Source organism: Martes martes (genome assembly GCF_963455335.1).
Source record: "Martes martes genome assembly, chromosome: 13".
In the NCBI taxonomy this organism is placed as follows: Eukaryota; Metazoa; Chordata; class Mammalia; order Carnivora; family Mustelidae; genus Martes; species Martes martes.
Genome location: NC_137901.1, coordinates 20681251 through 20697304, shown reverse-complemented (window position 1 = coordinate 20697304; position 16054 = coordinate 20681251). Strand labels below are relative to the sequence as shown.

General features: G+C 36.4%; 1 protein-coding gene across 4 annotated transcripts in view; it reads left to right on the top strand.

Moving 5' to 3' along the window:
- Positions 1-12627, top strand: part of POLI (DNA polymerase iota) — a 20134-nt gene extending 7507 nt beyond the window's left edge. For 3 of the 4 annotated variants that reach the window (XM_080820924.1, XM_080820922.1, XM_080820923.1), the window contains 6 exons: positions 1570-1806; positions 4193-4371; positions 5529-5620; positions 8053-8183; positions 9725-9930; positions 11540-12627. In XM_080820924.1, coding sequence (XP_080677050.1) covers positions 1570-1806; positions 4193-4371; positions 5529-5620; positions 8053-8183; positions 9725-9930; positions 11540-12355 — 1661 coding nt within the window. In that variant the 3' untranslated portion in view covers positions 12356-12627. Of the gene's footprint in view, positions 1-399; positions 505-1569; positions 1807-4192; positions 4372-5528; positions 5621-8052; positions 8184-9724; positions 9931-11539 lie in introns of those variants that run through there. The other variant, XM_080820925.1, reaches the window with a different exon arrangement.
- Positions 12628-16054: the final 3427 nt, after the last annotated feature.

Below are 16054 nucleotides of genomic sequence, written 5' to 3'. Positions count from 1 at the left end.
GTTGCTGTCTGAGTTCCTGACTTACCCCCTGTGGAAGCTTTCCAGGCCTACCTGCCATCTTTTGCAAGCTGATATTCAGTCAGTTTGATTATCTTTGCCAACTCTTAGCAGAAAAAAAAATAGTCCATCTCCTTCACATATTTAAGTATAAATGACTGATGGTATTTCCAGAGACATTTGCCTTTGGAAATAAGCTTCAGTAAGCCCCAGTGAATATCTGTTAGAGTTTAAAACATCTTGTAACTCTGTTGGTGACTTCAGTATCATATCACATGGAAGACTTGCCCTGACCTTCCTGGCCTAGGTCTCAGCATATGTGTCCTCTTATCGCCCTTTTTTGAGAGCTGGTCATCGGTCTCCAGTCTAGTTCTCTGCCATCCTGATACTAAAGAAGAAAACGGGTAGAGCTACAGTTCTCTTCTAGAAGAGGACAGGAAGCTTTTCATGTGTCTTCTGAACCTGCTCTTTTGTCACTTATAAGGACTGAATAGAAGAAGTTTCTAAGTATGTTTCTTTATAATTTTCAAAGCAAATTCAGCGTTTGTTAGAACATATTACAGAGAGCTAGGTTTTTTATCCTAAAAAGAAAATGTCTGATTCTTCATGAATCCTTCCTCACAAGATTCTGTTAAAAAATGTTTTCAGGGATGCCTGGGTGGCTCAGTGGGTTGGGCTTCTGCCTTCGGCTCAGGTCATGGTCTCAGGGTCCTGGGATTGAGCCCCGTATCTGGCTCTCTGCTCAGTGGGGAGCCTGCTTCCCCCCACCTCTAGAGAGAGGTCTCTAGGAGGCCTCTCTGCCTCCTTGTGATCTCTCTCTCTGTCAAATAAATAAATAAAATCTTAAAAAAAATTTTTTTTTCAAACCTAAAGAAATTTGATAGAGTAGTGCAGTGAGAACACTTTTTATTCCCTTCCTTGTAGATACACCCATTGTTTTTTCCTACATTTACTTTATCTTGCTCCCTCTTTATTGATTAGTTGGTTGATTGATCAGCCATTTAAGTGTAAATTGCATGACACTTCATCTGTAAATACTCCTGAGGGTAAGGACAGTCTCCTATAATTCTAACACCATTTTCACCCCTAAGAAAATTTGTTTCTGTATATTTTCCCTACACTTTTCATAAAAGATGCCTTAAACTATGTACAGATTGGAATTGTTTTCAGTAGCACAATCAGCTAGTATGTATAAAGTTTAGATTCAGATCTTTAAAGCTGTAATGTTAGCTCTCTTATTAGTGTCATATTTCTACTTTTATGCTTGCTTACAGTTAAACATGAGTAAAAGTTTTACTAATATCAGTAGGGAATTTTTTTATGAGATCAGTTTTCATAATCTGTTAATCATTAAGCACTCCCAGGATGCAGTCACTATCACAGGCACTTGGAATTCACTTGTGGAAGTTATTTACTTTACAGGATTCCCATGAAGAATGAGAGAGATGAGTTAAGCGGGTGACGGTATGGTGGTGGGGCGGGGGGGACGGTTGGGTTTTTTTAAACTCATTTGTAAAAAAGAAAATTAAATTTTTTTGTGGTGACTTTTAATGATATTGGCTGTTCTTATAGGTATAAACCTGCATGACATCATGCACATCAGACTGCTTGTTGGCTCTCAGATTGCTGCAGAGATGCGGGAAGCCATGTATAATCAACTGGGTCTCACTGGCTGTGCTGGAGTGGCTTCTAATAAGTTACTAGCAAAATTAGTTTCTGGTGTTTTTAAACCAAATCAACAAACAGTGTTATTACCTCAGAGTTCTCAAGTTCTTATTCAGAGTTTGAGCCATGTAAAAGAAATGCCTGGTAAGACATTTATATTGAAAAATACACATTAGTTTTCTTGCATTTCTTTAATTTTAAAAATTAGAGATACAAGTTATTAATTCTTAGAGTCTGAATACTTAGCTCTTGGAGAAAACTCCAAAACTTCTCTAGAGGGAATCTGGATTAGGAAATTTATGAAAGTACTTTTCTTTCTTTTTTTTTTTAATAATTTTTATTTTTTATTAACATATAATGTATTATTAGCCCCAGGGGTACAGGTCTGTGAATCTCCAGGTTTACACACTTCACAGCACTCACCATAGCACATACCCTCCCCAGTGTCCATCACCCAACCACCTCTCCCTACCCCCCTACCCCCAGCAACCCTCAGTTTGTTTTGTGAGATCAAGCGTATCTTATGGTTTGTCTCCCTCCCGATCCCATCTTGTTTCATTTTTTCTCTTCCTACCCCCCAAGCCCTCCATGTTGCCTCTCAAATTCCTCATATCAGGGAGATCATATGATAATTGTCTTTCTCTGATTGACTTATTCGCTCAGTGTAATATCCTCTAGTTCCATCCACATAGTGAAAGTACTTTTCTAGTTTCACTTACTTTCTGTATAGTTTGAATATGATCATGAAAGTTATAACCTGGAATCACGTTCTTTTATTTCCAATCCCTGCTTCATATTCTTACACTGCACACTGCATCTAGAGTTGGGCATTGGCCTTTTACTAACTCTACTTTGGGATTATACAGAAAATATTAGAGCTATGAGGGACCTTCCAAAGCAGTTAGGACAAGTTTTTATTTTAAAGATGAGGAAACGAGTTTTCTTGAGGGGAGTAGTGACTTATTCAGGTCGTGGGACAAATTTTTGTCTTTGAAGATCAAATACGGTTTTATAGACTATTAATAAGGGATATGTTAAGCTTCATTTCCATGGCATTGCTGGGGAATAAGATATTAGAATTCTGTAGAAGTGAATTTCTAAGGCAGCTGAAACTTTAGATGTCATAACTTCGTATTTTTCTTTTTAAGATTTTATTTATTTACTTGACAGAGAGATCACAAGTAGGCAGAGAGAGAGAGAGAGGGAAGCAGGCTCCCCGCTGAGCAGAAAGCCTGATGCGGGACTTGATCCCAGGACCCTGAGATCATGATCTGAGCCAAGGGCAGCGGCTTAACCCACTGAGCCACCCAGGCGCCCATAACTTTGTATTTTTAACCCATGTTTGTGTGATTACAATATGTTTTGTACACTGCCTTGCCTTCATTAATACAATATAAGTGTAGAAGTTTTCTGGATGACTCTGAGTCTTTGTTCTGAAGACAGTCACTATGTCAGGTTGTAATAAATTGAGGACTGTATACTGATCATATAACATTACTACTTGGCTTTACTTTTTGAGTTCTTGTATTTCTTTATTTACAGGTTTTCTCTTAGGGTTAGGGTTATGGCACCTCTCTTTTATTTCAGCTATGAAAATAACTGATACACTACTTTAATAATTGCCCTCCCTGGGGGGCTCAGTTAAGCCTCAGGCTCTTGATTTTGGCTCAGGTCATGATCTTAGGGTCATGAGATCAAGCCCTGCATGGGGCTCTTTGCTCAGCATGGAGTCTGCTTGAGATTCTCTCTCTCTTTCCTTCTGCCTCTCCTGCTTGTGTTCTTTTTCTTTCTCTCAAATAAATAAATAAATAAATCGTAAAAAAAAAAAAAAAACTTCTCCACATCCATTGCTTTTGATTTACTTCTTTTACTGTGCAGGGAAATCAAAATACTATAGAATTCATTTTTTTTTTTTTTTAATGAGAACAATAAGGGGGCACTAAATTCCCTGAGCATCCCAGGTAAGGTGATAAAGTAGAACTGAGTTTTAGCAGAAGAACTTTGGTAGTTTTGCTAATGGGTGGATTTTTTTGTGTACTTTCTGGCTCTTACATTTGGGATAGTAAATATTGCCAGATAAGACTTGTAGATAAATGTGTGATATTATGTGTAGGAATCAGGTCAGCTGATTAGCACATGCTAATTAATTTTGTTGCTGTAATGAAAGTCTCTCTTTGCATGAATAGTAACTATTATTCTTGAATACTTCCAAAGTATTATGTAACAGGTGGTTATTCTTGAATACTTCCAAAGTGTTATGTAACAGGTGGTAAACATTTCATTTTATCAGGACAGCATTTATTGGTTGCCTCCATATTCATTATGTTGTACTAGCATTGTGAGGTTTTTGAAGTGGTTCATTGAAGAGGCCCTGAGCAGAAGAAGGACAGCCTAATTTTCAGTAAAATTTAATCCTAGCAAAATATTCATTATGGAATTTAAAGATGTGTTTGGTATATATCTATAATATTTTAATTAGCTTTATCTTAAGGAGAAAAATTACTGTAATACCGTATTTCTTTTTGTCTAGGTATTGGCTATAAAACTGCCAAACGTCTTGAAGCACTGGGTATCAGTAGTGTGCATGATCTTCAAACCTTTTCACCCAAAATACTAGAAAAGGAGTTAGGAATTTCAGTTGCTCAGCGTATCCAGAAGCTCAGTTTTGGAGAGGATACCTCTCCTGTGACGCCCTCAGGACCACCTCAGGTACAAGAGAATGATATTTATTTTAACTGAGTACTGTTTGTCACACTTGAGATAAAGATTTCTGCTTTTAGTACTATGTTCTTACTATTCTAATTTGCTTACTGGGTTAGTATATGATCTCTTTCCTATGAGAAGGTTGATTTATTAAGTTAGTAAAAATTTTTTTAAGTAGGCTCCCTGCTGGGGCTTGAACTTACGAACCTGAAATCAAGACCTGAGCTGAAATCAAGAGTTGGATGCTTAACTGACTGACTGAGCCACCCAGCCGCCGCTGGATTAGTAAATATTTTTAAATTGAATCTAAGAATTAGTATTTCTGTCTCAAGCTGGCTACCTTGATTAAATATCACTTAATTTTAACAGTCTATATTGCATACATTTGGCAAAATATTTTAATTTTTAAGAAATCTTGTTTTCCAATTAGTCTAATGATTAGGAAATGGAGACCGTATAATCACCTAGTTAACATTGATTATTTTTTTTCCTATGTGATAGGCACTTTACTAAGTGTTTTATGTACCTTAGTCCACTTAATCTTCGTAACAAAGCTTCAAGGTAGGCAGTACTATAATTTGTTCATACCCTTTTTCCTCTCCCCCTTTCTTTTTTTAAAGATGAGGATACTGTACTTTAGAAAGGTTAAATAACTTGTCCAAGGTTAAACTCAATCTCAAGTGCTAGGAGATTAAGAGCCTCACTGTAATTGTAGAATAAAGCTTGGAGTTGGTACTAGAGCTTTATAATTTTCTTGACTTTCTAGTGGAGTACAGTAACTTGGAGATAAAAAGAGTTATTATAAAAGTGAACTAAATGGCTCAAATTAAGCATGAGAGGGAAGTTAGTAAAGAATGTACTGAATATATATGTTAGTAAAAATAAGTAATAATAATAAAAAAAAGAGGAGCGCCTGGGTGGCACAGTGCCTTCAACTCAGGTCATGATCCCAGGGTCCCAGGATGGAGCCCTATGTTGGGCTCCTTGCTCACTGGGAAGTCTGCTTCTCCCAATGCCCCTCCCTGCTCATGCTCGCTCTCTCAAATAAATAAATAAAATCTTAAAAAAAAGAAAAAGAATGTCCTGAATATTTGGCACACATCCTCATAACTGGATATGCTTATTTAGGTTTACAATAATCCCTATTTGTGCTTCTCTGGTAGTCCTTTAGTGAAGAAGATTCATTTAAAAAATGTTCATCAGAAGTTGAAGCTAAAAATAAGATTGAAGAACTACTTGCCAGTCTTTTGAACAGGTGATTTTCCATTTTGCCATATCATTCTATATATTCTGTATAAAGTATATGGAAAGTACAGGTGATATTCTGTCTTGGAACTTATACATTAACTGGAGACTGAACAGTGTAAAGAGAGATCATTTATCTTTGAATTTCTCTACATTATAAACTATTGCAAAGATAGTTAACAGGCGCCCTTAACTAAATTTAATTCATTTGTTTCCATTAGTCTTGATTTTAGTAACACTGTGGTTATACTGTGGCTCTTAAGGTGCCTGTAGTTACTTAAGAGGGTTTTATGGGTACCTAGCATCTTGACACCTATAAGAGCACCAGTGATGGAGAAAGCAGAAGAACCCTCATTATCTCCTTTGCCTCGGACTATGTGAAAGAAAATGGACTCAGACAAAAGAATAGCTCAGTGGGGCTATGTGTGAGCAGTCAGAGTGTGGTGAGTGCGGGGCACTGGTCTGTAAGTCTGCGGGGATTATGAGTGTATGAATAGCACAGCATAAACTAAACAAGATGTTTAGTTTTCTGATGCTCCTTTACTATCATATATCTATTTCTCAGTGTTCCTAGAAGAATATTATCTCTTTTCCTCCCATCTCTTTGATTTCTCAGAGTGTCAGGGGTCTAGCAGTTTTGAGAAGCTATGCTTCTGTAAATGAGGGTAGGATAGCTTACTATGCCTAAGAAAAAGATTTCTAGATGACTCTAAATCTCAGTAAATTGGTGAGGTAAAATTTCCTACAGCTTTGGTCTCACATGCTATGTGGTTCTCATGTCTTGAGTCGAGCTGTGCAGCTCATCGTTTGCTGCATGCAACTGGCACTGCTGAATGACCCAGCTCCAGTGATAGAACGCAGGCCTGGCCTGTGAGTGTGCTTCTGAAACTGGGTCATCTGCTCTGCTTCAGCTAAATGTGAGACTACTGTGAAATGCCTGGCCATTGGAAAGAGTTCTGCATGTAGAGAAACCACAACAATTTTATAGGCTCTCGTATTTGAAGCATCAACTCAGAGATGAAGCTAGATGCTCTAAACCTGTAAATTACCAACCATGAACCATTTATCCTTATCTCTGCTTTCTACTCCCTTTCTACACCATGGCCCCTGATTTCAGTGACTGAGGTATAATACCATCGAAGTTACTGGCAAAAAAATAATTGTGTTTGTGTGAATGTATTTGCCCTCTAGTTTAAGCTTGCTTAGAATATAACCTTTTCCTAGTATGTCTTCATTAGTTATAGGAACCAAGTAACACTCTTTAAATTGTATAATGACTTAAGAGGAAAAGTTTAACTGGAAGATATTTAAACTAGTAACGTGTTTACAGGATATCACACATTATGTAAGATATCTTGTTATCTTAGTAAGGCAGCAATCGAGATGTTTTGTGATAAAGCAGTAAAGAAAAAATTACTTATGGAAAATTAAATTTTCTATTTCAGAATCTTCAATTTGAGTGTGTTTAACAATGTACAATATTTTTATTTTGTTTGTGATTTTTTTAATGCATTGCCATACATAAAAGAAGGAAAATATTATTATTACTTTTTTAAGATTTTATTTATTTATTTGAGAGAGAGCGCAAGAATGAGAAACAGAGAGTATGAGAGGAGACAGGTCAGCTGGAGAGAAGCAGACTCTCCTGCCGAGCAGGGAGCCCCACGTGGGACTCCATCCTGGGACTCCAGGATCATGACCTGAGCCAAAGGCAGTCACTTAACCAACTGAGCCACCCAGGTGCCCCGGAAAATACTACTTTTAAGGACATTTATTTTAGTAATTAGATTTTCTGCTTTTTAAGTGAATTTCCTATCTCATTAAAACTTTTCTTTTCAACGCTAAAATTAAGACCATTTGAATGGAACACATTTTAAGATGCATGTACAGGTACTACTTAAATATAGTATGTTCATCTTTTAAGTTATTGCTCTTATTTGCCGTATAATGGTGATATTACTGTTCCTTGGGTCTATACAGGGAGTGCTCTTTGACAAATGTTATCTCATTTAAAATTTTTTTTCTTTTTGTAATGTTTTTTTTTCCTGTGTAAAAAGAAAATCTGTCATTTCTCATGTATTTGCCTCCACCAGTGAATAAATCTGTTTCTTAATTTCCTGCTGATTTTAATAAGTTGCTTTTTGTTATGTATGATCTTGGATTATAAAGTGGCTTGTTACAATTGTATCTTATTTCTCTTCTTTTCCTGATTGCACTTGATTCTGAATGAGTCCTGAGAGCCTTACACTTAAGATTTTATAGCTTTGGCATAGATGTGGTGAAATTTGTTTGGGCTATTCAGAAACTTTTATTGCTTACTGCCTAGGTATCAACCATATTTATAATTCTTTCAGTTACTAAATCTGATACCTCTAGAGATTAAAAAAAATCTGTAGGTAATACTTTTCTAATTCCTTGTTTCTGCTTGCTCTTTCCTTTTAGAGTATGCCAAGATGGAAGGAAGCCACATACAATCAGATTAACAATCCGTCGGTATTCATCTGAGAATCACTGGAGCCGTGAGAGTCGTCAGTGCCCTATTCCTTCACATGTAATTCAGAAGTTAGGGACAGGTATGGGCTAATTTTCTAATAATTTAATTGCAGGTTGAGCTCCTAAAAAAACAAACTTTGTATTAGAATTATGATCCAAAGATGGAGTCTTCATAGGGAGTTAGGAACTATTAAATACCTTCATTCTGTCAGGAATTTTTACAGGAAAACTTTTTTGTTGTTTTTAAAAAGATAATGAAAATAAAAATGCAGTTAACAGGGTTTCCCAAGTTCAGAGAAGATAAAATTACGATAATGTGTTATATGGCACAGGATAACTTTCAGAATCTACCTCCCCTGTGATGTGTGGCCTCTGATTTCTTTACTTAGCTTTCCTTTTTTTTCTTTTTTAATTTTAATTTAAATTTTTTATTTTGGCTTCCTAGGTTACCTCTATGTCTGCATAGTTAAGTGGTTAGCCAATAACTGGTCAAAGCTTTTGGTCAGGTGCAGGAGCCTGAAAGGCTTATGCCTTCTGTAAATGGATAAGTGCATGGGTTGGAGAGTGCTTTCAAAATTTAGGCCATTTTCAACTCTGCCTTGGCTTTTATTTTCTGTAGCCTTCTTGCATCTTCCATGTATGCTTGTTGCCATTTCCGCCAGTGATGTGTAGAGAACTTGGGCCCTTTCTCCCCTCCCCGTGCATGCAGTCTCCCAGTCAGCTGGGGTTGTGGGGAGAGCTTATGTCCCTCTATGAGAGCATAGTCCCTCTATGGTTCTCTCATTTCTAGATCTCCTGGTTAAATTTATGGCTTATCCACTGATTTTTCACTCACTCCAGCCACAATTGCAACCTCAGGCTAGAGAGCTGTGCGATTTCCCCTGTTGTTTCCTAAAGTTTATTCACTTTACTGGAAATACTGCGGGAATGGGCTTTTGCCCTCTGCCTCAAATCAAATCTGTCCTTTCTGGCAGCAAAGCTACTGGCTCTCATAGCCAGCCTCACCTTGGCAGGACTACTGCTAGAGGAAGATACAAACAACCCCAGCCAGTAAGGTTGCAGTTTTCTCCTTTCTTATCTAACTTCTACCAGCTTTTATTTATTTTATTTTTAGATTTTTATTTATTTATTTGTCAGGGGGTGGAGACAGCACAAGCAGGGGGAGCAGCAGGCTGAAGGAGAAGCAGGCTCCCCACTGAGCAAGAAGATGTAGGACTCAATCCCAGGTCTCTGGGATCATGCCCTGAGCAGAAGGCAGACAGTTACCCAACTAAGCCACCCCAGGCATCCCTCTACTAGCTTTTATAAATCAGCGCTTCTCAGTTTATTTGCTTTTGGCCCATTTCAGATTCTCAGTTTTGTCCAGTTTTATTATAGTTTTATGGGGAAAGCATACTCCCATAACCAGAAGTCCCATATTTCAAATCATTTGAAAACTTTAACTCATTTGGCATTTAGTATTAGTGTTGAGATAATCCCAGGGTGGTATATAATGCCGGGATGTCCCAGTGATATCTGTTTAGGATTTTAACTTCTTAATCTAAGCAATATGAGTTAGATTAAGCTTTTAATATAAATTATGATATAATGTGCTTATAGTCTTCTCAAACATTTTGTTTAGGAAATTGCGATGTGGTGACCCCAATGGTTGATATACTTATGAAACTTTTTCGAAATATGGTGAATGTGAAGATGCCGTTTCATCTTACCCTTTTAAGTGTGTGCCTCTGCAACCTTAAAGTATTAAATACTGCTAAGAAAGGGACTATTGATTATTATTTAACACCATCGTTATCAACAACTTCACGGTCTGGCAAGCGCAGTTTTGTAAGTACACTTTTGTTGAATTTGTGTAGTCGAATTACAAATCTAAGTTTGTGTTCCATTGATAAAATTTAGAGATTCTTTTGCATGATATTATTTGAATGCCTTACTTGTGTATAGTACCTCTCATATTACGGTTGCTAGCCATAAGTGTTCTGTACTGTGATCTAAAAAGAAAACAGAAGAATCACTAGATAAAAGAGAAAACTATTATGGAGGTTCCTTGTTTTGGAAGTGTTAAAACATTTTTTAGCAACAAGAATATAATTAGCTAATAAGTATGAAAATATTTCTAGATACCGGAAATAAAATCTTTGTCTATTAATTTATATGTAAGCTACCAGCATTACCCCAATGTTTTTCTTAAAGTATTTAACTTTTCTTGACTTTGAAATTACATGGAATTTTGATAGCAAGATTGATGTAGTATGACTACTTATTCTACAATTGTAGAAATTAAGAGTGTGGCAGTAGAGAAGCAGAGGCCAGTCATATTTTCCAGTGACTAAAACAAAACCTTATATACATGGCCATTTAGCAAATGTCTAGTAAATATGGGATGCTTTAAAAAATAATCATATTTTACTAAATTGTGCTTGCCTGCAATTAACTCTTAATTACAATGTTTTTATTATTTTCTTTGTTTTAATGTTTGATCAGTATAATTTCAGTAGTATTTTCATTTACATTTCAGTTTAAAATGAGAACAGAATACTGTTACAGAAGTAGTGAATCAGTACCGTCTTCAAAGTACTTTTTCTTGTGGCCCTTTTTATTCCCTTTATTAACTGAAATTTAAAAAGGAGTTTACTTTTTGCCTCTTATTTGGTAGAATTAGAATTGTAAGCCTTTAATTTATAGTGGTATTTGTGAGGTAAATATAAGCAAAAGTACCTTGTACAGGTCTGGCATACAGTAAATATAGTGTCCCAAATCTCTTTTTTCCTTTCACTTTTTTTTCAGTTACTGTTGTGTTGATGTTTCCTGAGTTATATTTGATTGTGTATACTTTTCCCTGGTGCTTAAAAACCAGAGGGAAAATTTAAGTGAAAAATTTACATAGAAAAATTATGAAAATTAGAACTGAAAGTACCTTTAAATTTTTATTTTATGTAAATATAAAGTGTTATATCTTCATATTGATGTTGGATTTTACCATAGAAATATTTTTTTTGTCTGTTAAATGTTACACTTCAGAATAGGGATTTTGAGAAAACCAGCCCTTGATGATCTATGCGTATATATTTTTTAGATACTCATAGGCGGATCATTTACTTTTCTAGGCTACCTTTCCTTTATTTACAGAATTGTAAATTTGAAAACACAATGTTGTTAAGGTGCTTTCCAAGTTTCCAAACAAATACCTATCTTCTGGCTCAATGCTATCTAGGAAGGAAACCTCTCCCTAGAATAGTGAATAAAGATGCACACAATAGTGTGACTAATTATGGTGGATTTATTATCTCTAGTTGTTGGGAACTGGCCGAAAGGAATGAAATTACTGAGTAGATTAGAAACATGTTAGTCAGATAATGGCTATAGTACTCTTCAGGGGCATGAATATTTCAAAGATATCAGATATCTTAATTACTCCGGTATTCTTGTGTTCTAGAAAATGAAAGACAGTCATATGGAGGATTTTTCCAAAGACAAAGAAACAAATTGGAATTTTCTACCATCAGGAAGAATTGAAAGTACAAGAACTGGGGAGGCTCCACTAGATCCTAATTTTTCTAAAGAAAAAGACAGTGATGAATCCCCACTCTGCTCACTTCCTGAAGGTATTGACCAAGAAGTCTTTAAGCAGCTTCCAGTAGATATTCAAGAAGAAATCCTTTCTGGAAAATCAGGAGAAAAAGTTCAAGGCAAAGGAAGCTTAAGTTGTCCATTACATGCCTCTAGAGGAGTATTATCTTTCTTTTCGCCCAAACAAATGCAAGGTAGTCCCTTAAATCCTACAGATCATTTATCCAGTAGTAAACAGATATCTGTATCTCCCTGTGAACCAGGAACATCAGGTTTAAATAGTAGTAGTTCCTCTTCTCCATGTAGCCAAAAGGATTATTTACATTATATAGACAGTAAATTAAAAGTTGAACGAGTGAGTCAAGGACCTAAAGAATCTCAAGGATTTCATTTTTCAAATACAAACCCTGCTGTATCTATTTTCCATTCATTTCCAAATTTGCAGAATGAGCAACTATTCTCCAGAAACCGCACTACAGATAGCCATAAGGAATCAGTAGTGACAGTCTCTCATCATGAAAGACTTACAGAAAATAAAGAGCAAGATTCTAGTGATGAGAAAATTACCTTTCCTTCTGACATTGATCCTGAAGTTTTCTATGAACTACCAGAAGAGGTACAAAAAGAGCTGTTAGCAGACTGGAAGAGAGCAGCATCAGATTTCCCCATTGTACATAAATAAGCATGTTCAGAAAAAAGGTCTAGAAAGCAAAGGAAAGGCCATTGTTCTCAGATTTAGCAGTTTATTAAGCTCCTCTAAATTAAACACTAATAGATATTCAATAATGTAGAAATCCAATCTATAATGTTCTAGATAAAAGCGAGTATAGTTATGGGAAGTAAATTCTGGCACAAAGCATAAAAATACTCATAACAGAAGAAATAATGTAAAATTATCCTCTTATTTCTAAAGTTATTTTATATTGCTTTTCAATAAAAAGAATATCATGGTTAGTACATTTCCTATAAATGGGGGAGAGGGGAAGATACATTCACCTGTGTGGAAAAACAAATAGACTAGCCAAATCATTGCTATGACATAGCAAAGAATCGTTTTTTTCTGTGAAATATGGAATGACTCAAGAAATTCAGCCCGTTAGGAAACTTCCAAATAAGAAATTCTGCTGCCAACTACTAAAAACACAGATCTCTTTGAAGTACTGTGTACCATTTAATACGTTTTCTTAAAAATACCAAAGCAGTGTATATCCAATTAATGCTTTTGAGTACACCAGAGCCTACTGCAGTTCCTACTATATAGAAAGCACTCCATAATTATTGAATGAATGGTGTGGCAGGGGGCCAGGTGGGAGGTTGGGCAGGGGAGTGTGCATGTTGTAGAGAACTAGAAGGAACTCTCCATCCAGGTAGATTAAGGGAAGGATGGACACCAGAAAGGCCACGTGATAGGTTTTTAAGAAGGCAGGGTAATTGGGTGCCCGAGTGGCTCAGTTGGTTAAGCGGCTCTCTGTGGCTCAGGTCATGGCCCCAGAGTCCTGGGCTCAAACCCTGCATCGGGCTCTTTGCTCAGCAGAGAGACCGCTTCTCCCTGCTGCTCTGTCTACTTGTGCTCTCTCTCCGTCTCTTGTCAAATAAATAAATATATATATTTTAAAAAGATGCCAGATAATGGGAAAAGTCCGTTTCCTTCTGGCTAGTCTGTGTAAGGTTTTAAAGTAATGATTAGATGTTTTTGTATCTTCTTATTTTTGGAGATCAGATTAAGGATATCATATCCACAACAAATATACAAAATTACTACATCAGTAGGTGTTCTCTTTTTCCCATTGTTAATTGCCTTCCCCTTTTGCCTGCAAGGTTAAAAATTGGCTACAAGATTGTGGACATCTTATAATTTTTAAGATGTAAATTTCTAGAACACATCAAAGTATACCTCAGCACTGATTCAGAAGAGTCCTGTTCTCGAGTTTATAACCTTTGCAGATACAACCTAAAGAAAAGATAATAAAAATAATTATACAAATGTGAATAAAGAGTAATGGAAAGGGGCTTCTGGGTGGCTCAGTGGGTTAAATTAAAGCCTCTGCCTTCGGCTCAGGTTATGATCCTGGAGTCCTGGGATTGAGAACTGCACTGCATCAGGCTCCCTGGAGCCTGCTCCCCACCCCCCTCTCTGCTTGCCTCTCTTCCTACTTGTGATCTCTGTCTGTCAAATAAATAAATAAAATCTTCAAAAAAAAAAAAAAGGTAATGAAAAGATACTTTCTTTTAGGTAAGAAGTTTTAACTTAGTTTTAGATTTCTTGAAATTTTCAATTTCCTAACCAAGGATTTTAACAGGGAGTTTGGGGTTATCAAAAACAATAACTTAGACGGACGCCTGGGTGGCTCAGTTGGTTGAGCGGCTGCCTTCAGCTCAGGTCATGATTCCAGCGTGCTGGGATCGAGTCCCACATCGGGCTCCTTGCTCCGCAGGGAGCCTGCTTCTCTCTGTCTCTGCCAGCCACTCTGCCTGTGCTCGCGCGCTCTCTCTCTCTCTGACAAATAAACAAATAAAAAATCTTTAAAAAAAAAAACAAAAAACAAAAAACAATAACTTAGAGCAAGAACATCAAAACTTATTCATATGCAAATATTTAGTACCCTGGATCAAGGAGTATGGAATTTTCTAGAGGTAGTATACTGGTAAGGTTGTTAAAGTGGTAAAAAGGATATATTATTTTTTTAGATAATACATTTTTAAAAATTTTCTAATAATCCTTGTATTATTTCAGCCAAAAATTATTAAACAGCTAGAAAGGTTTAAAAAAAAAGGTTAAGAGTTAAACAGTTTTGGCCAGTTTAAAAAGGGAATAAAATAGTAGTTAAAAGTACATTTTTGAAGTGAGCATGCAGTGGGTATTATCACAGCCTGGTTACTTATTCTGTGGCTTTAACTTAGCCTTTCAACATCTGTATTCTGTATTCCGTGCCTCTGTATTCTGACTTTTTAGTCTATCTTTATTTCCATATCCTTTTTTTTTTTAATTTTATTTATTTATTTGACAGAGAGATCCAAGTAGGCAGAGAGGCAGGCAGAGGGAAAGGAGGAAGCAGGCTCCTCGCTGAGCAGAAAGCCCGATGCGGGGCTCGAACCCAGGACCCTGGGACCATGACCTGAGCCGAAGGCAGAGGTTTTAACCCACTGAGCCACCCAGGCGCCCCTATTTCCATATCCTTTAATCTTTGTTTGTTTGTTTTTTTCCTATGGTGTTCTACAGATTTACTATAATGTTTGCAGATGTCTGTTTCCTTTTTATCCTCAGTATGTGCTGGCTCCTGTTTCTTTCAATTCATGTTAATTCTGTAAAACATTTGGCCACTAGGATTGCACAAATGATGGACTTCTTATTCCATCCTTCATGTCCCTTAATCTCACAGTTTTTGTCATCTTGTTTATCTGCTGCATTTTGGTTAATTTCATCAGCTCTCTCATTCATTAGCTGGTCTTTCAGCATTATCTGGTCTACTGTTTAAAATACTAATGATGGTTTTAATTTTAATAATTATATTTTTCATCTGATTCTTTTTCTAATCTTCCCATTTATTCATTATAGCCTTTTATAAGTCTTTCTAATTTTTAAAAAACTCATAACTATTTTCTATTCTATTTTTGATAATTTCAATATTTTAAATCTTTTATAAGTCTAAGTTTTTGGATATTGTTGTGTACCTGTTGATTAGCCTGTTTCCTTGAGTATGTGGCCGAGCTTAGTCTGTGGGAAGATAAAGGACCAAAATTGTGCATGCTTCCCTCCAGATAGGATTTGCATTTGCTTCCAGTGAGTCAGCACGAACCCATTTGGTATCACTGTAGCCCCTGAAGGTCCTTGCTGAATGCAGTTGTCTTAGTTTGTCTTATTTTCAGCTCCCTGACCTTGCTACTGTCCTAAGGTTTTGTCTCCAAAGGTTTATTGCAGGCATTTGCTGTCAGGGTGAACCCCACCTTTTGAGTTTGCTTTTTGCCTGTTGCTTCCTGTTCCTTTCCTGCTTTTGTTTCAGCTCAATTTTTTTTCCTCCGTGATTGTAGGGGATTGGGGCCTGGAGATTTCCCTTATATAGTTCAACCAACAATGAATTAAAAAGTCTGTTTTCTCTGGAATCTAGTATTTTGTATTGAAGGAATCCTTAAGAGTATTTGTCCCACCATAGTGCAGAAGCGCAAATCTATTTGGATTTATTTTTTCCGTATTATTTGTGCTTTCTGTTTTTCTCTTTTTCTATGCTATGATTCTTTCCCACCCTTTTTCTCATCTTGTTTTTAGATTACTTGAATTTTTTCAATATATTTTCCCTTGACTGATTTGAGATGTAGACATTCTAAGTACTCTTGATTACCCTAAAAAATTGAACATGCCTAACATCCAAAAATGGTAAATAGA